At 35.0% G+C, this 23,697-nt stretch overlaps 1 protein-coding gene across 3 annotated transcripts in view; it reads left to right on the top strand.

Moving 5' to 3' along the window:
• Positions 1–23,697, top strand: part of LOC107317605 (BEN domain-containing protein 5) — a 799,506-nt gene that overhangs the window by 18,541 nt on the left and 757,268 nt on the right. For all 3 annotated transcript variants that reach the window (XM_015870494.3, XM_015870491.3, XM_015870490.3), the window contains exon 3: positions 22,702–22,826. In XM_015870494.3, the coding sequence (XP_015725980.1) occupies positions 22,702–22,826 (125 nt within the window). The remainder of the gene's footprint in view (positions 1–22,701; positions 22,827–23,697) is intronic.

Below are 23,697 nucleotides of genomic sequence, written 5' to 3'. Positions count from 1 at the left end.
ACTTTTAAATTCAGTTTATCTGTTTACCTGTACTATCTTGTGCTGGCTTGGAGCTTGTTATTTCTGATGGCACTGGTTTAGTCAGTAGCCTATTTGGTTTTATGGCTAGGGTTTGTTTTTATTTGCTCATTTTTGGAGATGATAAACCCTAATATCCCCAGTGTTTAAAAAGAAACTGCTTTCTTTTTTTCTTCTGGGAACTTATGTAACAGCTTTGCTTTCTTTTGCAGAAGGTAATAATTCCTGATTAATTTTACATGACTCACATGGAACCTTTCAAATCTGTTTTGCAAAGTGAACAAAGAAAACACGAAGCAAATGTCTTGGTCTTTAAAAAGTAACTGGTATTTTTATGGTGCAGATGCAAGTTCAACCTCTTGTGATGAGTGCCAGTCTGATGTTCTGACTCTACAAAAGGGAGGACTTGGGCAATGATCCTGAAGCATGGGAACTTCAAGGGTGTGATTATAACTTATGCAGGCTACAGAAATAATTTTTTTTATATCAGGACTCAGAAGGAAGGACCTATTTCTGATAGTGACATTATGACTTTCTTTTGAGCCCCAAAGTATGTCTGAACAGGCCAGAGTACAATGTTGTAATGTATTAGAAATAATTCTGTAGCTCTAAAATGACCACAAAACATGGAGAGATTGAAATCTACACATTTGAATTAATGTTGTCTGAGAATGCTGGTGGTGTACTGGGTTCTCTGAGTATTCAAACAGACTTCCTTGCACAATCAACTCATAAATAAGGTGAAACCTCAAGTGTGCTGGATTCTTGGAGTACTCTAGAGGGTGCCATCAGACAACATGGATGACTTGTTCTTTGAAATGGTGTCTGGAGACTGTTCTAGGAGGGTACAAAGCATGGCACACCCTGGCATGTGTTCAAACTGTGTTTCTGCAGCCTTCAAGATGTCTGTATGAGATGACCTTCACTGAGGAATCATGTTGCTCACTGCACTGGTCATAGTGCTTTGGTAGGACTAAATTTCCTCAGAGCTGAGAATACATGTGTACAAGAGAGGTTTGTGGAGATTCTTTGCACAGTACAAGAAACTATTTTTCAGAGTATAGCTGTCTTTGCATCTTAGTCACAGAGGGCTTGGAAGGCAGAATAAAAATGGATATGGTTTTTTCTTCCCCTGATTTTTGATGCAGAGACCTGGCAAATGAGAATTGTTGACACTGCCAGCTATGCCTTCACAGAAGAACAAAGCAAGGAGAATTCAAGTATTGTTCCTTTTGTTTAGTATCATCTGGATTGTCAGTCTCAGTAGGAGTGTTGGTCAGTCTTTCTGGCCCTGTACATACTTCTGGATAATGACAGTGCATTCTGTCTTGACTGGAAGGATGTCACAGGGAGCACAATAAGCAGGAGTTAGTAGTAGACTGTTAGGTGTTGAATTGCAAGGACAGTTATGGCAATATATGAAGGAACAGAAAAGAAAACCCCAGTGTCCAAATCTGACAGTTTCTGCTGCTTGTGGCTCAAATTGCTTGCTTTATCATTACATTTGAGGATTGAAGGAGTAAGACTGGCTCACAGAGGTTCTTAAATCTCAGCATTCATACTGTTAAATACAGGGGCTTTTTATAAGGTTTTGAAAATACATATTTTGGCTTGTTAGTCGAATATAATGCTGTTTAAATGTTAAAAATACTGTGTTTCTTGAAATTAGAAATGAAGCTGCCGTCTGCTTTTATTCTCATTTCAACCAGAAGTGGAACTCCGCCAAGAGTCATTAAATCTTCCATCCTTTGGATGGATTCTTATTTTTTATGAAAAATGTTGTGATTGGGTAATTTGTGTATTGTGGCTTATGTTCAAAAGGTTGTAATTAAAGTTCTGTAAAATTTTAGATTCAACCTCAATTACTGTAAGCCACATATTATTATGTTGATAGATATACCACCACCTTACAGTGAATATGTTTGACAAACATTGATGTGTCTTTTCCTTCAGCTGGTTTATAAAATACTTCGTATTAGAAATCTGATAAAAATTCAGTACTGATGAAAACGTTTTTAATCATCTGGAAAAAAAAAATGAGACATACAATGTATTAAAAAATCCCATGTGACTGAGAAGTACCCTCCTATCATTCTTGTTAAGGTTTTAAATATCTTTCTATATTTCAAAAATAGGATAATGCACTTATAAAACACTTTACGCAACACTCAAACCTGCACTAAGTGATTGTAATTCCAGTGATCTCATTGTAGCCACTTACAGGTGTGAAATAGGCCATTAAGCTTTACCACCAAAGATATCTTTTGAACAAAAGCAAAGATAGTGTAGAATGAATTGCCCTTTGGTTGTGTCCCAGTTACAAGACTTGACATGTAACTTTAGGCAGGTAATGTTAGATGAAATTAATCTTATCTGTGATAACAAAATTACTCTAAATTTTGAGTTAAAGACATTTTCTGAAATGGGTTTTTTTGTTTGTATAAAGTTAAAAAAAATGGAAAGTACAATGATACAGAAGATGATGCTTTTAGTATTATGGACAAAGAAACACTGAAGTGCACCATGGGAAGCAGTTGTGTTTTGTCTATCTAATGTACTATTGTAATATACTTTCAAAATTGTCAAACAATATGATCCTGCCCATGTGTACCTATAAAGGAACAGAAATACACTAGTTAAGTTACTTTCTTCCAGCATACTTAAACCATTCCAGTAGGAGACTAAACTGCTCTTTGGAGCAAAAACTTATTTTTGTTCCAAACTTCCTATTTGGTGGTAGGCCCTCTTTAGCTAGAATTACTAGATCAGGTAGATTGTTTTGGCTTTCACTTCTATAAGAATGCTCATATGCAGTGTGGAAGCAAAATAAATGAGCACTGATACATTATAATTAGCAATGATGACTGTTTTCAGCCTACTTTTGTGGCATTGAGGTGTATCTGATTAATGAAACAGTTTATTTTAGTTATTTTCTTATTTATTGGCAGTAATATATACCATATTTCACATAAAGATATTAAGTGGTTATTGCTTCCAGCAGGGATAATTTAACAAATGTTTCCCTCTTCTGAAAATGTCTGTTCCCAGTTCAAAGCAGTGTTATTCTATCAGAGTATCAATACTTGTGGACTACTGCAGGTTAGAAGTCACAAAATGATTAAGAACAAAAGATTGATTTAATATTTTTTTATTTTTTAATGATGACCCTGGGCATAGATTAATGGATGTAGCATGCACAAAGTGATATCAGTTAACATATATGACATTACTCAGATGTCTCAAACTCCGGAAAAAGCATGTGAATGATTTATGGAATTGATATTAATCTCTTTCCAGTAAAAGCATTACTAAAGTTACATGGGAAATTGATGTTACTGCTGTAATGCCAAATTAATTTTTTTCTTGCTAGGTCAGCATTTCAAATGGAACTAAATATTAACCTTTTCAATATCTAAACAGAACAAGTATGGAAGACATCTTTACAAATGGAGGAGTGCTTTGTGTTGATTTCACATCAGCTAACAAATACAGGATTAGCCAAGTATATTAACTTGGGAAAAATGGATATAAATGACTTATGGAACTAATGACAATGTGATAAGAACTACATAGTATAATAGTATTGGTAAAAATTAGAGAATTAACTGTAGTTGGTGTGCTGATATTCATTTTCAGTCGGTTTATTTGATGACCATGTTGCCTCCTTCAAGACTTAGCCTTTCCTTTCCGTCTCTTGCCGTTTTTGTATCCTCACAGCAAGTACAAACACAGAAGCGGTCGATTTGCTGTTTGACTGACCTGAAGAAGGTTGAGAATAAGCAGCTGGAAATGGATACAGAAATGTCTTAGATTGGATAATGTTAAGTTCAGAGAAGATTTTCAATATTCTCTGTTTGAGGAACAATCCAAATAGAGTTGGACTCTTTTGTTAGGAAAAGAGACAACTGACAAAGTATATATTAAAGGTGTATAAAATTGTAATTCTTGGTCAAAATGACATTGAATATTGAACAGTGGCTCCCCGTCTCTTTGTACAAAATTAAGGGCTATCAGATGGAAGCAGCAGATAACGCGTGAAAGGCAAATGAATGGCAACAGTTAATTACATGTTGTTTAATTAAGTTGCGGAGCTCGTTCCTTTGTGATATTGTGGATGCTAATTTGTGTGTGTCATGCTTTCAACCAATAAAACATCTGATAAGACCAGGGAAGAAAAATCGTTTGAGAGCTACTATACACTGACACCATTTCTGGCTCAGAAGTTTCATAAGCTGCTTGTTGTAAATCGAGGGATTATTCAGAAGAGGTATCTCTAAATGATTTAGTTCCCACTCTCTTCTCGAGGGATCCCTTTCTGGCACTGTTTCTGGGCTAGCCCTTGATCTCACATGGTAGATACATCTGGTTAAATGCTTAATCATTTTTTAGTTCATATGTTAATCTTTTACATTTGACTGTATTCTAAAGATAGATCAAAAGCCATATTCACAACATTAGCATCATTCAAAACTATAATTTGATCAGATAACTGGGAGGAAAATCTTAATGTTTCCATTCAAAATAATTTCTTACAAATGTAACAGTTGAAGATGCTTTGCTATCATTCACAGCAGTTACCCAGAAACGTCTTTGATGCAGCTCCTATCTCAAGATTTAATGCCATATATTCCTAGTAACTACTCACATACATTTACATCAAACTTTCAGATTTTGATGGTATTTTTTCTGAAATTGCCCTTTGACAGAAAATAAAGAAGATCAACAAGAAAAATATTGCATACAGAGATGATTATGACGTTTTTCAGAATAAGTAGAAGAATTTTCACGTATACTGGGTTCTGAGATAAGTTTCCCAGTTTCCTTTTTTCTGGCTCCATTCAAATTTTTCCAGCTGGAAAAATGATAGTGAGAAGTATAAGAAAGAATAGCAATGTCCTTGCCAGTATGAAGGAACATTACATTACATTGAGCAAATATCCTTATCTGAATGTACAATCACTGAAATAAATGCAGCTGTGTTTATTTCAGCATAATCAGATATATTTGAATATAAAATCATTGACATAAATGCAGCTGTGTTTATTTCAAACTGCACATGTTAATATGAACATGAATATAACATCAGTTAATCACTCATGAATGTATAGAGATAGGTATATACAGTGCCACAATAGAGAGGCCTGTAGCAGTTGAAAGCACAAGGAAAAAAATAAAACAGCCAGCTGAGTTTGTGATTTAACCAAGAGTACTTATAACAGCATTGGATGTGGAGATATAGAATTCTCCTAAGAAATCCCTGGATTTGAGTAAACTTTTAATTACTTGAGAAACGAACCACCATTACAGAATTTCATCTTGCTGGATTCTCAAATCAAGGGAAAATCCAGGGAAGAGCAGCGCCAGTGGAAAACAATCAGTATTGTTTGCTTTATTAGGGATACTACTTCTTGCCCTTTCCCTACTGTAGTTCTCTGCCTTCCCCGTGCTGTTTATTCTTATCTCTTCCTTTCTGAATCAGAGCTACCCAGAATTAGAATAAATCTGTAAATGTTTTTTATGCAGATGATGGTACGTACATGGATCAGAAAGAATGTCAGAATGAAGTGCCATCAGAATAGTAAATATTTAGTAGCTAGGAGGTAGTCATAAAGCTTTTTTTTCACCTGGGAGAAGGCTGAAATATTCTGCTATACTCAATAGTGGTATTTTGTTCAGTTAGTTGAAAAATCTGCATTCTTATTTCTCTTATGATGAAGACAGCAGCACAAAAGGCTTGGTTCTTGACTGCCTAGCACCTTTTGTTGTAAATTTCAGCTTTGTGAAATGAGTGCAAAGTGGTTGTGAAATGTTGTGTGCCTTGCATTAGTTTTGTATAAACCAAATGATGAATGAAATATAGGAAATTTCACATCTTATCTTATATCTACTAAAATTTGATCCATCAATGATGTTATGAAGAATAAGGAAAGGAGCTGAAACAGTGAGAACACAGTATGATTTAAAACACTTCCATCAGTTCCTGCACTCAAAGGGACGCTGTCTGTGCAGTTTAGTGCTGCCATTTCTCTGCTCTCACTGACCTTGCTCTGAGGAAAGGAATGGTCTTGGTCATACCCAGAGGTCCTTTTGAAATAATCTAGAAGTTAGTCACTTTTTTCTTTTTCTTTCTTATTGATTTATTTAAAGTTAGAATACATTTGAGGTGGTTTTTGTTCATTTCCTTCACCCTCTATGTTATTTAAAAATTCTCAGCTGCCTGCTGTTCCGAAGTTAACAATCCAAATTAAGAGCTTTACCATCTTTAGCTGCCATTGTAATGTATGAAGAGGCATAAGACTCTGAAACACATAATAGTCTGTAGTCCTGAAAGATTAGTTGTTGAAAAACATGATTCAGAAGTGGTGTTTTTATATCAGATGTCAAATTTTTATTCTCTGAATGATGCTATTTGATTTTTAACAGAAAATATTTTGCTCAGCTTAACAGTACTTTGGAAACATTTTGGATACATGTAAGGGTTTGTTTTGCATTTATTGATTCTGTTTAGTAACCTAATTGCCTTCTAGGTTTGGCCTTCAGCATGCTAATTTTGATTTAGTGTTTGTATTTCTGAAAACAATCTGGGAAGAAACCATATATTATCACAGTGTGTTCTTTAGACAGCTACTGGAATTCCAGGAACTACTACGGTACCATAATGGGAAGGTAAATTACCCTAATGCATTAAGGGTTTATTATTGTATTCTAGCAATTAGTGGTAGAATCACATCTCTGTTTCTCTCAACTAAATTTATAACTTTTTGTTCATAGAAAGTATGATTTATTCTGTTTTTTTAAAAGTGTTTATTGTTGCTACTGTACTGTAATGAATAATTTATTTCTAGTAACCTTTTCCAAGTTGGTAAATGAATGTCAAATTTCTGATATGAAAAACTTTTAATCTTTTTCATGAATATAATATAAAAAACACACACACACACACACAAAAACATTGAGCAAAGGAGTAATACATTTAGATTTTTTCTTTTGTTTTGGCATTTTGGTTTTCAACTTAAGAAATTATGTTAATGGTGAGTCTTGATATGTTTGAATAACAATCTTTTGGAGACTTATGTCCCTCCTTTGTCTTTATTCTTATTTGAACTTTTTAATTTGTTTGTATTAAGGTTCATTTATGCGATGCCTCTCATGTATCTTTCATGTTGCTGTTAAATTATGATAAAATATCTTCAATTCTCTAATCATATAAAAGCATGTATGTACCTGCACTAAACTGACTGCCCCTTTTGTAGACATGCATATGAGGTTGCATAGCAATGGTAGCATAGGCTTAGACTAGATAAAGACTGAGATGGTTAGTTTACTTTGAGTATTGTGGTGTTACATTGCTGTCAGAATACCTGAACTGTTGTTTTATAATTTCACAATAGTCTAACACCCCTACAAGGGTCATGATTCAGGGCTATACAGGGGATACATGAGTAGCATATTGGTTGAGAGATTTACCATTTTCCCTATCAATTTTCCATTCTCTCATTTTCCTTTCCAAATATCTCCACAATTCCTTCTTGAAAGATTTTCTTCAATGCATCCTTCCAAAATTTCTCTATTTTATTTTATTTTATTTTATTTTATTTTATTTTATTTTATTTTATTTTATTTTATTTTATTAATATTATTATTTATTTTAAATTAACCAGGATATCCTTAAACTGTCTTCATGTTCTTTTAGACAGGAAACATTTCCCATAAAAAAAAAACAACATTGACTGCACATGTTAAAACTTCCCTCCAACACAGAGGATTTATGCTGACAGATACTTTTGGGCCTGGCTACAGGCAGAGATCATTGGAATAATTTCAGTAAAACTACAGTGATTTCTGTTGTCTTTGGATGACTCATAAGTTTGTGAAACTTTCTATAAATTAGTAGTCATGTGACAATTCGGAAAATGTTTTGCTGGTCAGAGGACCAGAGGTGAGTATGAATGAATGCTAGATGATATAACTGATTAGATAAGTTCAATTGAAAGTGTCTGCTTGATACGTCTGGAATGTAACAGTCATTATGACATCTCTGTATCTTTTAGGGTGCTTCTGCTAAAAGTCTCTTATGACATTTTATTCATTTTTAATGGTAATATTTAAAAAAAAGCATTAACTTGCTCTTATTTCATTAATGCAGAAAATATCAATATATCAAAATATAAGAAGTGCATCCATATAGACTCAAACTCAAAATTGCAATTAAACCTATTTAAACAACTTAATTAATTAACTTAATTAATTAACCCTTTTATATTCTGGTAAATGTTCTTTATATACCAAAGTACTTATACTAATACACCAGTAGCTTCTTACATACAAACAAAGAATTATTTTAAGATTAAATTTGAATGATCTGGCTATGGATTCTCTGTCAGGGTGTATGCATCATTAGTGTAATACAATATATAACAAAAGTAGTGTTTCGGTGTGTTTTTTTGTTTGTTTTTATTTTAATTGAAAAGGTTTGATGCACCTTTTTGTTATTACATAAACAGGTGAATTAGCATCTCTGTTTAGAAATCTAGTAAAACTGGACTTGAATAGAAAAAGTGCTTTGTGTATGTCACTGCTTTTCAAGACTCAAGAGAAATATTTGAGCTGTAATTGATCAAAGTCAAGTCATGTGCACATGAAACAATAAAAATACAGCTCAACAATCATTGCATTTTTCTTGCTTCACAATATTGATTTATTTTTCATTTTTCCCAAGCATCTTTTAAGAAAATAAAGTCTGTTTTTAAAATATGCATTCTTACATTGTTTTGTGTTGTATTATTATGGCCCTACCAGACAGTAAGAAATGATTTGGAGACACAATACAATAAAGAATTTTTAAAAAACATAATCCACATAATTGGAATCCTAAATGAAACTTAACCAGACGTGCTGATAGGCTGAAAATTCTGGATAGCAAAGAATTACTATAAGACCACAAAAGTCAGTATCTGATGGGATTGACTTTATCTATTAATATTGGAGCATCCCAGCAGACCGAGCCCATAGATAGCCCAATCCCCCACTTAACTCTCCTTCCAAGGTTTTGCAAATAGCTTATTGACTCAAATATACCTCTGACTATACTGTGTACTTCAGACTATATATAGGCATAAGTAATAAGAGAATAATCTGACTGCTCATCTTACTACTTTCTTAATATGGAATAAAAATTACACAGATAACGCATCTCAGCTGAAGACTTGCTGAAAAATAAAGATTATGTGCCTCCTCATTAGGATTCAGCTGGTATCTGTAAAACCAGGTGCTACCTGTCTTTCTTAAGAGATTGATACAAATCAGACCTGCAACATGATGGGAATATTCAGAGAAATTGACAACACATTTATAAATTGTGAGACCATACTTCCCTTTCCAGTAACTCTGTTTCCTTTTAGCTTAGGAAGGACACGACTTGTTCCTGTTACATGGATATAGGGAAATAAATTTGCCTGTCTCTGTGTCTTAGACTCTTCAAGGTCTCTGTGGGCCCTCTGACTCATCTTAGTTGACTACTAGCATAGCTGTGACACAAATAACCGTCTTGTCATAATGTTTTTGTTGTAGCAATTCCCTTTTTTGGCTATCAGAAAGGCACTATGATTGCTGAGACTTAGTTGGGTGAGATCATGTGTTTTGTTAACTGTAGTAGCAGTATTTGGCTAAGAATTTGATTAAGGTTGTAGCAGAAATGCTACAACCAGTTGCAGCTGGAAACAGTAACTGAGCACCTGGTGGGAAGGCTGGCCAACCCAGAGGAGCTCAGGTGCATGCAATACACCTGAGTAACCAGAAGGAGGTGGAACCCTGATTCACCTCTTCCCTGACCTCATTTAAGTGTTGGCAGTGGTAGTGAAAGTATCTTGTTGGAGATTTCTGTCTATCTGAGGGTGAGTGGTTTGTTTTTTTTCCCCCCTTTATTTATGCATTCATGGCTGCTGTATTTAGGCTCGTGCTTGCTTGCTGCAGCCTAGGACTTCACTGCCCTGTATTATTGCTGTGCTTTCAGTTGCATTACAGTGTTACAAGATAAAATAGGAATTAAAATAGTAGTCATGTTCCATAAGCCATTTAAAGTCATAAGTTTCTGTTCTTATTTTGTGTGTGTTAAAGATATGTAAGATAACTGACAGTAAAAACAACAACCAAAAAAAGGAAGAGTAGGAGACTTTGGATTGGCTTTACTTCTTTGAAAAGTGGAAACCTGAAATCCTGGGTTGCAAAAGCTCTCCTGTGGTATCTGCTCAGCCTTTTGTGAGGAGATATGAAAGCTGAATACTACGAGTGTGCTGAGAGGGACCTACCTAGTACTATGAGTTATTTATTTGACTGTAGAACTTGCATTGTATATGTATACATAATATTTGAGCTCCAGTTGATGTTGTAAAGAACCTGGCAGAAAGACTGAAGGTGCCTTTTACACTGTTGGTTTAGTAAAGTTGAAGTTTACAATTTAAATTTATTGAAAGAGTATTTGTTTGATTTGTGTTTTTCTATGCTGCTTTATGCTCCTTCAAAAGGTGCATAGTGGAACTATCTGAAGGAAATGGGGAATTTATTATTGGCTTTTTGAGGTACTCTCTTACGAAAAAACCAAAACAAACAAAATCACCTAGACAGTTCTGTTTTTATAATATGCCATCCATCTTAAACCTGTTATCTTTCTTTAATCACTTGTATAATCAACAAGTATATAATTGGTAAGTATACAGAATGGTGTGGTTAGAAAGGATAGTAGGAAACAAATGGAAAATACTCACCTCTGTAGGCTTGCAGGGTAAAATCCAAGAGGAGCAATCTCCAGAAAGGCATCCTTCCCTGGTGTCAGTCAGCCCTGAAATGGGGTTTATGAGAGGTGGTTCTGGCCACAAAGAAGAATTGTCTTCACCTGTGTTCCCACAGCTGACTCAGTGCTTGCCTCAGGTGTTCAACCATAGGTTCAGGCCATCTTTCAGCAGTTCTTCTGGTCACAGTTTTAAGACTTGGCTTGTTTGTGCAGTGGTTTGCAATTTGCGCATTTTAGATATTTTTATTTCTGATAGGCAAGGCAGACTTTCATGACTTGAGCAAAAGTGGTTGTAGGTAAGAAGACACAAATTTGTGGGACTGCTGTGTAACTAACACAGGATGTTTACTGTTGGTATCCTGAAGTGGGAGGCTGTATGAGGGTGGAGTATGTGAGGATGTGTTCTTTCTGTCATGCTATTGCTTCTTAAATCTGTTGCTCAGAAAACTATTCTTAATGTCTCCTAACTATGTGAAATCCAATTACTTTTGCTCATTAAAGTAACCTGAAATTTTAGGACCACTTCATATACGTGTAACCTACCATTACTTTAAAAAATAGTTTGGTATTTACTTGGTTGCATACAGAACTTCAAACTTCAGTAGCTTTTTTTGGAAGAGAAAATAACGTTACAAAATAAAAGCTTACAAAGGCAAGTAGCACATTTTTAATGTATGTAGTGATGTATTTTAAGCCACAAATATACCCAGATGTTAACTTGTACTGTATGGATATAAATATGTTCATAAAAATTCCTGTTTCTGCACATGTAGTTGTTTTACAAATCTCAGCTGGTTAATATTTAAAATTAGAATTTAGCATAGTACATCCAATTGTAAAAAGAACATCCTTCCTAGCACAGATACTTTATTACCAACCTCCTTTTTCAAACAATCTTTTCCTCCATTGTGTACCTTCCCCTTTCTTTGCCCTCTACTCTTTATATGCTTTCAGCGTCACTTCCTGATGAAATCTTCACTTGTGTTAACCTGGAGAGTAAAGTATTCTATTGATGGTTTGGATTCCTGTTGGTATTATGATGATCCCCACATAACGTGCTGTCATTCTCTCTGTAACTGTCCAAGGCTGAGAATTTTATTACATCTCTCAAAATATCTTTTTTACGTGCATCTGAAAATGAAAGGAAGCTGAATAAAATCCAGTTTACATTTAAACTAAGCTGCATGTTCACTTATGTATAAAACTCCTTAGGAAACCATGTTTAATTTTATCTGTTAATTCAGTTTTGTTCCCGCTTTATGACAATTATCATATAAGGCATTATTTATTTTTTAGAGCCACAGTTTAAAGTGAGAGCATTAAGTTAAATTAATTTAACTTTGGTTGGCTAACGGTAATAGTAGTACTTTAACAGCTGTTTGCTTTCCTGAATTGTCCTTGGTGCTGAAATTGCTTTTGTATCTAAACAGCAAAATGTGTTTTTAGGGCTACAGAATATGGAGATAAATTCAGCCTGTCAAACAGATATTATTGGGGCTTTTTTTTTTTTTTTTTTTTTTTTAATACTGCATTTCTGGGAGTAGATCTTGACTGCAGTGCTTTAATTCTAAGCTGTGTGTGCCTTTGGACATCTTACAGAACTGTTCATGGAGCTTTTCTGTTTGATTTATGACCTTGCCTGCATGGACTTCTGATCAGATTTTATTCTCATTTAGTGCAAGAAGGGCTAATTATGAAAGTGACAAAGACTCTTTCATTGTGCTAAAGCTTTTTGAATGACAAAAAGGGGGCTTTAAATTAAAATGAACTTTAACAAGGCATTTTCACATTGAAGTGATACACACTCTACCACTGATAGAGTAATTCATTTTCAACCCTTTCTGATTCTATAAACACATTGTCTCACAAGATCAGTAATTTTTTACCTCTCAGGCTAATGAAGAGTGGATTGTAGACCAATGAATTCTCTTCTTACAGAGCTGTTTTGACATTCTTAATTTTTTCTTAAATATCAAAGAAAGGACAAAGAGCTGTGATTTTATTGCATTAATATTAATAATCATTTATCTGCCAGAAAACATTTAAATATCACTTGACATTTGCAGAGAAAGATTAATATTTAATTTACTACAAACATAGAAATACTTTGAAATAATAAGAAAATGCTTTTGGATTTGCAAAGTGGGAAAAAAAGAACCCCAAATTAAGACAGACATTCAAATATAGTAAAGTATTCTATCTATAGCAGAAGACAAAAACATGTTGCTGCCATTTAAATGTCAATATTTAAATAATCGCTTATGATTGAAAAAAATTACATCAACTAGATTGCTTAGTTAAAGCTTTAACTAGATCTTAAAAAAAAAATAATAATAAAAATGAGTGCAAGCAGTTGCTTTCTTTGTACATTCGTGTTGGTACAGGTGTGAAAGCCTCCTGTAATTTTGATCGGTAGCATACAAACCAACATATTGCAGCTTCTTGTACATAAACTATATATAATGCACTAGAATAAAGCGGAGTTCTAAATGGTGTGGGCATTTTATAATTGCTGGTATGACTGGAATTCAAGGAGGGCTTCTAAAGCAATCTGGTGACTGGAGGAAAGTAATATAGCAAGGCACAGGAGTCTGAAAAATGTACATGAACAAGTTCCAGGATCAAAATGCTTTATTATAAAAGGGGAACACAGAAATCACCTTGGTGAAGAAACACATCATACTAGGAAGTAAAGCAGATGAGCAGATAGATGATGAAGTTGTGCATGTCTAATCTGATGAAATAGTTAAAATTGTGCCTAGGTTGCAGAAAAAAAATTATCTCTAAATTTTATCATGGAGATTATAATACAGTGATTTTATTTCCAGGTAATTAAATAATGAGGCTAGTGTCTTGAATGAGAATAACATTTCTAGCCCTCAAATTGTTCACTTACTAGATTCATGGTAGCATAGAGATCAAATTCAGCCTTAGTAGAAGTTTTCATTACAAATACCTGTCCTATATAAAATCCATCTTAGGCCAGTACTCACTGAAACTTTTGCTTAAGATACAGAAGGAAAATGTTAGCTGCATCATTTTCAATTTCTTAATTAAAAAAAAAAAAAAAATTAAAAAAATCCCACTTGTGATCCATCTCAAAAGCAAGATTCCTATGCAAGATGATGACTGGAGCCTTTCAATTTTTACTCTTTATTATTACTTCATTATTGCTATTTATTAATAATAATAAAGAAATCAATTTATTTACAGCTGTAGTGACTTTGGAGAGGTCTTTGAGGAAATAGTTTAACTATTGGTCTTGAGACTGATTAAGGTTTCTATCAAGTAATTTTCCACAGGTGGCAGTTAATAATTACACTGTGGAAGGATTCACCTGAAAAAATAGATCTGTATGTCAGGTGCTAAACTAGACCAGTTGCAGAAATACAGCAGTGCCATAATAAATGAACAGAAATATCCTTGCTTGTAGGATGGAAGAACTGTTTTGTCTCTTGTCTTAGACCATGTCGAGTCTTTACGAATGACTAGACTGAGACGTAAACATTAGATAAAAAAGGCTACTATAATGTACTCAAGAACAAAGATATGTAGCTTTTATGTTTTAACCATTTACAATGTCTTGCCCATCTGCGAAGTCTAGCAGCAGGTAAATAAAAAAATCTTACTTGACATGTAAGAGATAGGAACAGCCTTTAATGATGTATATTGAGCATCATGCCTGGACAAAATAAGTAGATACATTTCTCCATAATACACACCTAATCACACATCATTGGTGCGGTAGAATAGTTCATATTCTCTGATCTGCCCTGGTGTTTTCTTCTATGGTTAAGGCTGCAGATTTTATAATTTATTTATTAGCTTATTTATTATTTATTTAGGGTAGCACCCATTATATGCTAAGTGACTTACAAACAGATTTCCCCAAATGCTTTTCCTTTTAAAACTCTTCTTTGAAAGATGAGGTACATACACAATAGTGAGCTACTACTTCTGTTAACATATATATATATATATATTTAAAAGCTCAGTTTCATGACATTAATACATAATTGTTTGTATTCTCATTTTCTCTTAACAAAGGTTCACTGCCATGGATAAATAACTGCCCATCTGTCATTGGAAGTCTTTGGGGAGTTGATAAACAGGGAGCAGAGAAATCAGTAGTCTACTGTTTTTCTGGGGATTTAGTGGTTTTGGTGCATTGGGTGCACAATGGCTTTCTTAGGATATAGGCCACCAATTTTTATGTGTTGATGACACTCCCATCTACTCTCATGCACTTCTACTTTATTGCTGCCGATTTCTATATTTAAATGATTTCTATTTTATTTGGAGTATTTATACTGCACTCTTGGACTCTACTGATATTTTTTGCGGTCCTTAAAAATCTCACAGATGCTGGAGAGGGATTAAAAAGACTGTTGGTTTGGTTTTCTTCTTTCTTTTTTTCGTTCTTTACAATTTCTCTACACAATGAATGTTGATATTTTATTATTTACAGCTCCAGATCTTAAGCTCCTTTAACCAAAAGCATCAGTATTTATTGATAATGACAATTTTGAAATGAGCTTCTTTGGCTGCAAGGGATTAAATATCAATCTGACTTGATCAAAACTATAAAATTCCTTAAGCAAGATTTTAACATAATTTTCATATATACACTGGTAAACCTGCTGCTTACACAATAATGCTTGTAGTATATGGGGATGTCTATTACTACCTTGCTCATGGTGGTTTTTTAGAGCAATAATCATAGAATTGTAGGGGTTGGAAGAGACCTCTTGAGATTGAGTCCAATAATAATGACTGTTAAATATTTAGATTTGCTTGTTGTGCTTTGTCATTGTTCTCTAAACTGACATCAGCATTGAGAGAGGTTTTGTTAATGAATGTACTAAGACAGAAAATAACCCAGTTCTCTTAGTTTAAGATTTCCTGAAAATTATGTGGTAGAAACAGGACAAAGGTTGCTCCAAAAGTAATGCTTTCTGTATACATAGAGTGCAATAATGCTACTTGATAGAGCAAATTCTATCCATAAGGCAGTGTTTTCAAAATATTCACCTCCATTAGCTACTTTCACCAGTGATGAACAAGATTGTGCATGCCATACTTGTAACAATCTGCATCAGTGGGAGTGTTAACTACTGTCACCACTGCGAAGGTGTACCATCTACCACCTTGCTGTGCTTATATCCACCGTTTGGTCTCCATAAATGTTTAGCAAGTGTTGATGAATGCCTATGGGTTCCCTTTTTTCTACATGGAGGAATTCAATTTCACACCTTTGCTTCATACATACTTCCATGTCAGGTGTCATTTTATCACACTGCTCCTCTGCTGCTGTCACACAGAGGAAAAAATGAAATGGAATATTGTTGGGGAAGTTCAGTTTCGACTGCCATACCACCAGCATTCAACTCTGATATTGTGGGCCAACCCAATAAAATAGGAGTTACTTTTGCAGCAGTTCGTGAATACCTCATGTTTTTATAAATGAGATATAGTATTTCTGTATCTTTTTTGTATGTTCTTCCTGCATATACATGTTTCTAATCCACCTCGTCTAAATTTATGTGAGAATTTTAAGAATTTATTCTGTGAAATCTTTATCAGTATCTCCATTGAAGGAGAAGCTTCTAAGTACTGCACCAAAAATATTAATGACAAGTCATTTTCTTGCAAGGGCTTTCACTTGTATTAATTTTCTATGCTGAAGAAAATTCTTTGGCCTCCTTATTTTATTTTTTTGCTCAATTCAGAGGCTGCTCTCACAACTTTTAGTCTAATGATTCAAATCAGATGCTGCAAGTGATAAATTCTGCCTTTGACTCTAATTACAAAGTTTCAGTAAGATTGTAGGTGTGATTTAGTCTAACCACAGTGTTTATTAATATTTACAAAATATAACTTGATACAAAGGTTTCATATGTTTATTCATCACACTTCATCAAATCACTCAAGCTGCCACTGTGATCCTTGATAGGACAGAATGCTCTTTAGGGAATGGGCCTAATGCACCTTACTTGTATCTCTTGTGAGGAAAAATACTGGAAAAAGTGTAACTTGAAGTGGGAACCTGACAAAGTATGGAGAATCAGTTCATGCTTTCATTATTATGAATCCAGAGTAACACCATTAAATCAGTGTTTCACCAAGGAAGTTGAATTGGAAAAGATAAGAGAATTTCTAAGTTTTGGATTCAACACTGATGCTATTGATGCTATTGCTGAATCATTTCACAGTGGAACAAATAAACAAATGGAGACCAGTAAGTTATATGTACTTAAAAGGCCAACAAGATGTGTTTTGTGCTTTATTGTTCATAGATAAGAAAGGAGTAAAAGCTAGAATTTTGATATGCTGTCAGTCACAATTAGATTTTATCACATTGTCTAATTTCAGTCAGAATGGTTTGGCTTCTCAAAGCTGTATATTAATGTGTACATCTCCCTTTCCAGTGATGGGAGCTGGCCTTTTACCAATTGATCTTCATCCCTATAAAGTCCTTTTCCACAATTAGACTCGCAAAATCTACTCATTTGCTGCCCTTTGGATGTCATTATTGATAGAAATTTTAAAATTTAATGAAGGCACAGCAATTTTAACTTGCTTAATTGAAGTGGGGGTACAGAGAAGTGACTACTAATAGAAGTCTGAAGCATCCAGCCATGTATTTTTGAAATGCTTTGCCTGTTTGATAATCCAGAATATTTTTCTAAGGCTCTGTGGATTTTGATAGAATGTTATGATCATCAGTATTGTTTTACTAGAAATGTCAGGTCCTTAAAAATGCTAAATTTTGAAGGGTATTGTGATTATTTTCAAAATATTAATTCAACTGCAGCAATATAAATATTACTTTGCAGTTTATTAATACAATTTCAATAACTTAAATACAGTTCCTTTTACACTTTTTACACACGCATATGTGTTTTATGATTCTTTGCAGTTTCATGAATCTTGATTTGACATATGCTTTGAGCAGGAGTCCAGGCAATGCAAAAACAATCAGAGGTTTTCATTTATAGTAATTTCATCATAGTTTCTCCTATTTAAAAATCGAATTCTATTTAGAAGTTGTTTGGTCCTAATAGTCCTAAACTACTTTCTATGAAATCTTTCCACAGATAAAGAGCATAAAGCTAGTGGGAATTGACAACCGGTACTCTTAGATGTGTGAAAGATTACTTCCTTCTGAAAAAAGCACAATAAAGTTTTTACAGATCTTGGTCCCAGTGGTTCTGCTTCCACTTAGGACAGATCAGTAAAATTTCTTTGCATTATCATCTCAATGTGCTTTGTGATCATTAAGTATGAATACTATTGGGAATGTTCCACTTTCTAGATTTCATCTTATAAGATATGGGATTGCATGAAAATACAGATTAATACTGTATCGTGATCTTTGGACTTGATCTCAGGTTCAGCTGGGGAAAATGATATATATTCCAATCTGTTCCTTGGTTGTTTTTGTTTAAAGAATTTGTATAGATTGAAATGCAGCTGCAAGTGTATTAGTGATTTTTTTTTCTATTGCTTACTTGTCAAGATTTTTATTGTGTGGATGAAAAATAGTATTTCAAAACCTGGCAGCATATTGACAAAAACAGAAGAGCACTTTATGTAATTCTCTTTTTGAAAAACTACCTCTTTTAGAGGCAGAGATTGCCTCAGCTCCTTCCATTCATATGTAACTTGATCAATAGATTTATTGATAGCTTTTAGTCAAGGTTAATTTCCCCACCCCTCCACAGTTCACCATAGTGCTTGCTATTCGGAATTAAGAAACTAGAATTAGGCTCCTATAAGCAAAGCACACAATATGCAAGTACTCTAGGTGTAAAAGGAGGCATTTGACCTTTTGTTGCTAATCTGTGACAGGTGCAGGCTATTTTCTTCCAAATGGTGTTAATTTTCATGTGCAAATCCACCCCCTGAAACCTGCATTCTATATATCCACCACAGGGGAATTGGTGGTCATCATGAGTACTGTAATGGACAGCTGAGAGGGATAATCACTGATATTTCAGCACATTCATGCTTGCAACTTGGTCGTTTTTAGTGCACTTCTGTTTTCACTGCTTATTAGGGAGGCTGAAGTTAGTTATTCATTGCTGGACAAAAAAGTGTCTGAGAAAGTTCATGTGCAGGGAACAGCACATTGTTACAAATTAGTTTCCTTTACCATTTCTGGCAAACTCATTACAAAGTAATCGCGCCCTGCGCTGAAGTGCACTTCCTCTGGGACCAATAACTGTAAATAAGCAGGGCTGCAAGCTGGCTGATAAGTTGTTGTTCTGAAGATAACGGTCCTTTTTAGCAGAGTGTTTGACCTTTTTCTTTATATTGCCTCAGGCTTGTCTAAGACCCTCAAGGTCTATTTTTCATCTTAAAATTCTCTGTAGGAAAGCACAATGTGTGGTTTAAGAAGATTTTAGGATTGCTTAACATATCTATATTTTTCTCTAGCGTTTTTATGATAATTGCTAAAATGCATAGTAAGTTTAGCTAGTGTTTTCTTAAACAGGTCTTCTTTCTTTGTGTAAAGTATACTTACTATTGATGTAGGAAGCAATATATGTTAATATTTTATGAGGGCTAAGTGTGTGTTGCATGATTAATAAATAGAAACGTGTTTTTTCCCCGACTTTTACTGAAACTTGAAACGTGTCATTGACCCCTTTTACTACGTGCATTTTGAGAGCATTGCCCTAAACGTTACTCTGTAAAGCAAATATAATTAAAAATTTCAGCCTGAATGATTAAAGAAAAGGATGTCTCTTCTTTTCTCAGCATGCAAAGAGTATTGAACAGAACTGTGACAGAAAATTGAGCATGTCTTAAAAACAAACCTCAGGGAGACCTCAGAGCTAAGTGAAAGTCAGTTTATAGATGTTTGGGAACCTAATTTGTTCACATCTTCCTTTGAGCTTAAAAAAAAAAGTATCTGTGCCAGTATTTCTGTAAAGCAAAATAATAAGGGGAAAAAAACCCACAACTATTCTCAGTGACCATGTCCATAATGGTTTATAAAGTGCTGACCACCCCAACAAATTGTTTATTTTACTTTTTAAGATATAGTCAGTCATTTCATAACCACAAGAGCGCCCAAGCTGTAGAAAGAGAATTAAAATAAGAAATATCTTAAAATGCCAAAATTCAAATCTTACTACCTAATTGGTTGTTTTTCCTCTACGGATCACATTATTTCATTAATAATATTATTTAAGATAAATGTAAAATTAAAATCTTACATTCTACAAAGTTATTCCCAAAATATGCAAATCACAAACTGTACTGTGATGGTCTCTTAAAATCTCCCAGTTCCTAATGCATTTCGCTGTGCTATGTGTAGAACTGAAATATAATTCTCACCCTCTAGAAAATATTTATTTCCCGAAATCACTGTGAAATTGTTAAATATGACTAATACTGGGAGGATTCTTTCTTTAATACAAAAATAAAAAAATCTGTAGCACTGTTCATTTTCTATGAAGCATGTATGGAAGTCAGGAAGTGTTTTGTTCATGCAGTTCTAGGCTTCTTTATACCAAAACTGCTGTCTTGGTTAATCACACTGCTACGTGGGTTGAAATTAGGCTGACAGATTGTGAGCAAAGGCTGTGGTACCACGAACAATAGCCTATTGAGCACGAGGAACTTGTTGAATTGGTTACCAGAGGCATTAGTGTTAGGTCCAGCCTATTTAGCATCTGGAAGACAGAGAAGAAATACTGTGCTAATGAAAAGTACAAATGATACTAAACTGCACATGGCTGCAGGTGACTGCAGCAGCTGAGATGTATTGTGCAGGAACCTAGTAAGGAGCAGTTCTGAAGGCAAAAGGCAATAAAATGAGATACAACTCTCAAAATACTGCATTAAGAAGCAGGTAAGTATTCAAACCAAGTGTTTGGGATAAATAAAATAAAGCAGTGTGTTGGGAGTCCCTAGGAAATCTTTCACGCAGCGGTTAAATTGTTGCTGCTGCTGCTGGGTTTGAGTTGAGTATGTGTCTCTCACGGGACAGACTGGCCTTCAGTGTGCCAGCTTTTCACCATCAGCGATTTCACTGACCAGTTCTAGTTCAGGAACACCTTGGGTTATGCAAAAAGTAGTTCTAAGTGAGCAAACTCAGATATTAAAACAGAAGCTGAGATGTGTGACAGGTCAGAAATCAAGATCTCCTTTTGCTCTGTTTTTATTTATTCACTCAATCTTTTAGCTTTCTGTGGCTTGCAAGTTGAAGTTTTTAATGATCTTTGAACTTAAGGAAGTAAAAGCATTTAGGCTTACATTTTATTTGGAAATCTTTCCATCAGATTTTGTGCTTGCTGTTTTGTGCTGCAGGTAAATTGCTTTGCATGGGGAGTTACTGGGATCATTGGAGGCTTTTATGACTTTGTGGAATAGGGAGTACCTTATTCCACAAGCTGTATTCATTCAGCTGTCTGCCTTCATGTTAGAGGATCTTTCAGTACCTCACAGACCACTTGAGTTGCCATGACTCTAGGTGCCCATGCATTATGCTATGTCCAGAGTGGGCTTGTGACCTGAAGAGCAGTCTGTCCCTGCTCTTGTTTCCCTGTGACCTTATGTAAGTTAATTCAACCCATGCTGCTACACAGCTTGGACCACCTAGCTGTATTCTCACTGCCCTTCCTCAACAGGAAGGGAAGAAAATAGGATGAAAATTTTCATGGCTTGAGACAAAGACAGGGAGATCAACTAGAAATTACCATCTAAGGCAAAACAGAGTTGACTAGGAGAAAACTTTTAAATTTATTGCTAATTAAAATAGAGTTGGATAGTGAGTGAGAAAGACAGATTAAGCACCATGCTTCCCCACTCCTCCCTTTTTGCCAGCATCCTTCATGCCTGCCCCTGCTGTGAATGGCACAGGGGCATGGAGAAGGACAGGCACTCAATTTCTAACAGCCCCTCTGTGCTCTGTTTTGTACCCTCATACATTCCCCTAATCTGTAGTGCATCCTGCCCAGGCTGTGCGGCCTTCAGGAAGCAGCCCCCTGCTCCAGTGCGCTCCCTGCACAGGCTGCAGGGTGTCTGGGCCTCAGCACCTGGAGCACCCATCACTGCATCCTGCCCTGGCTGTGGTGCTTGCAGGGCTGCTCCTCAGCTGTCCCCTCAGCCCATGTGCCATGTTTTGCCCTTTCTTGATCACTCCTTCACCCCCAGCATTGCTGAGACGCCTGACTGTATGATGAGGAGGGGCTGCGGGGGCTGGCCTAGCATCTCCTCACCACAGGCCCTGCGCAGCAGGTGATGTTATCTTCCTTTGTGAAAGGTATTCCTGCTGCACAATGTAGCATTCCTCTCCCCCCCCCCCCCCCCAAAATATTTCTAATTCCAAATGTATCCTTCAGGCAAGTGGTTAGGAACAGATTGTTAGCATGAAGAAGTTTTCTGAAGTGGGAATCAGTGAGAAGAATCTTCCTCAGAAAAGGAGTCTGTGGGCAGGAATGTAGAGGGTAACATTAAAAATAGGGAAAGTTGAAAGTGCTCCCTGTTCAACTGGTAAAACCATTAACAAAGAAATTCTGCCAAATGTATTGGTGGGCAGATTTGAATGTTATTTACTGCTTCTTCACCCCAAAGCAGCCCATGATCCAAATTTTCCTGCTTCTGCTCATGTTTAATAGTGTGCTGCTCATGTTTAATAGTGTGCTACCAGTGATCAGCCATGCTGACTGAGAAGAGACTTGCTGAGGAGGAAGTTCTTAACTTCAGTGATGTTATAAGTAACTATTTGAACAGTATATATCCAACTTGGGAATAGATATTTAAATCCACAAGTATATCTGAAACCACAAAAACTTTTCTGTTTGTAGTTCTTGTTCTAGAAGCTATCCATTTATTAAAATGCTTTATTTTTCATGCTTTTTTTTTTTTTTTTTTTTTTTAAGGTAACCTTGGAAGAGTGGACCACATCACAGAATTTGAGTATGACCTTTTTATCAGACCAGACACCTGTAACCCACGTTTTCGAGTTTGGTTCAACTTCACTGTTGAAAATGTAAAAGAATCACAGGTAAGCACATATTAATTTAAACAGTGTGACAGATTAAAGCATTGCTTACAGCAGAATATCTTATTTTCCTTCTAAAAGAACAAAGATGTTGTCCAGGGCTTGTAACTATCAATTTGTTGTAAAACATGTTTTTGTCCTTTGAATTTTTTATAAGTAAAAGCAGTTATCATCCTGACTGGATATCATCATGTTTTTTTCTGCTGTCTAAAACAGGTAATCATTACTAAGACAGCTTAAGAATTACCACCTAATACTATTTGTATTGATAATGCCTGATTTATACTAACGTTTATGCATTTATCTGATCTATATATGAAAACCAGGTCCACTGTAGGTGTTCAACTCTTATCACTCAATCCTTCATTTAATACATCTAGAACAACAAGTTAGAATTCCAAACAGATATTACTATTGTGTCTTGGAACAGAAGAGAGGTAGCCAGTTTATGTGAGCCCTGTGGAAAACGTTTATCTTTAAATGTGAAAGAACTTGATAGGAAACTGTTTCAACTACTTTTAAATAACATCTATTTTCATTTTAAAATGAAATAATGACAAAAAAACCCCATGATAAACAAATAGAGGAAGTATATATATTTTTTTATTTTAAAACAAGTGAAAATAAAAACAATTGAGTCTTTATTTTGACACTGATGAGTTAACAGAGATTTAATTCCTCTTTCCACATGTTCCTTGTATTTTATTCTGGTATTTTATTCTTTATAACAATCAGACTGTTATTTTCACCTAATGGGGGGAAAAAAGCCCAAGAGAAAAACTCAAGAAGCTTGATACTTGTATTCGTATGAGACTAATATCTTTATATCCACCACTGTACCATTCCTGTTACAACTAGAAATCATGAAATTGTT

The sequence above is a fragment of the Coturnix japonica genome, chromosome 11 (genome assembly GCF_054131305.1).
Source record: "Coturnix japonica strain WE chromosome 11, WE-NBRP24, whole genome shotgun sequence".
In the NCBI taxonomy this organism is placed as follows: Eukaryota; Metazoa; Chordata; class Aves; order Galliformes; family Phasianidae; genus Coturnix; species Coturnix japonica.
Note: the sequence above shows the minus strand (reverse complement) of the source record. Positions and strands in the feature narration are given on the sequence as shown.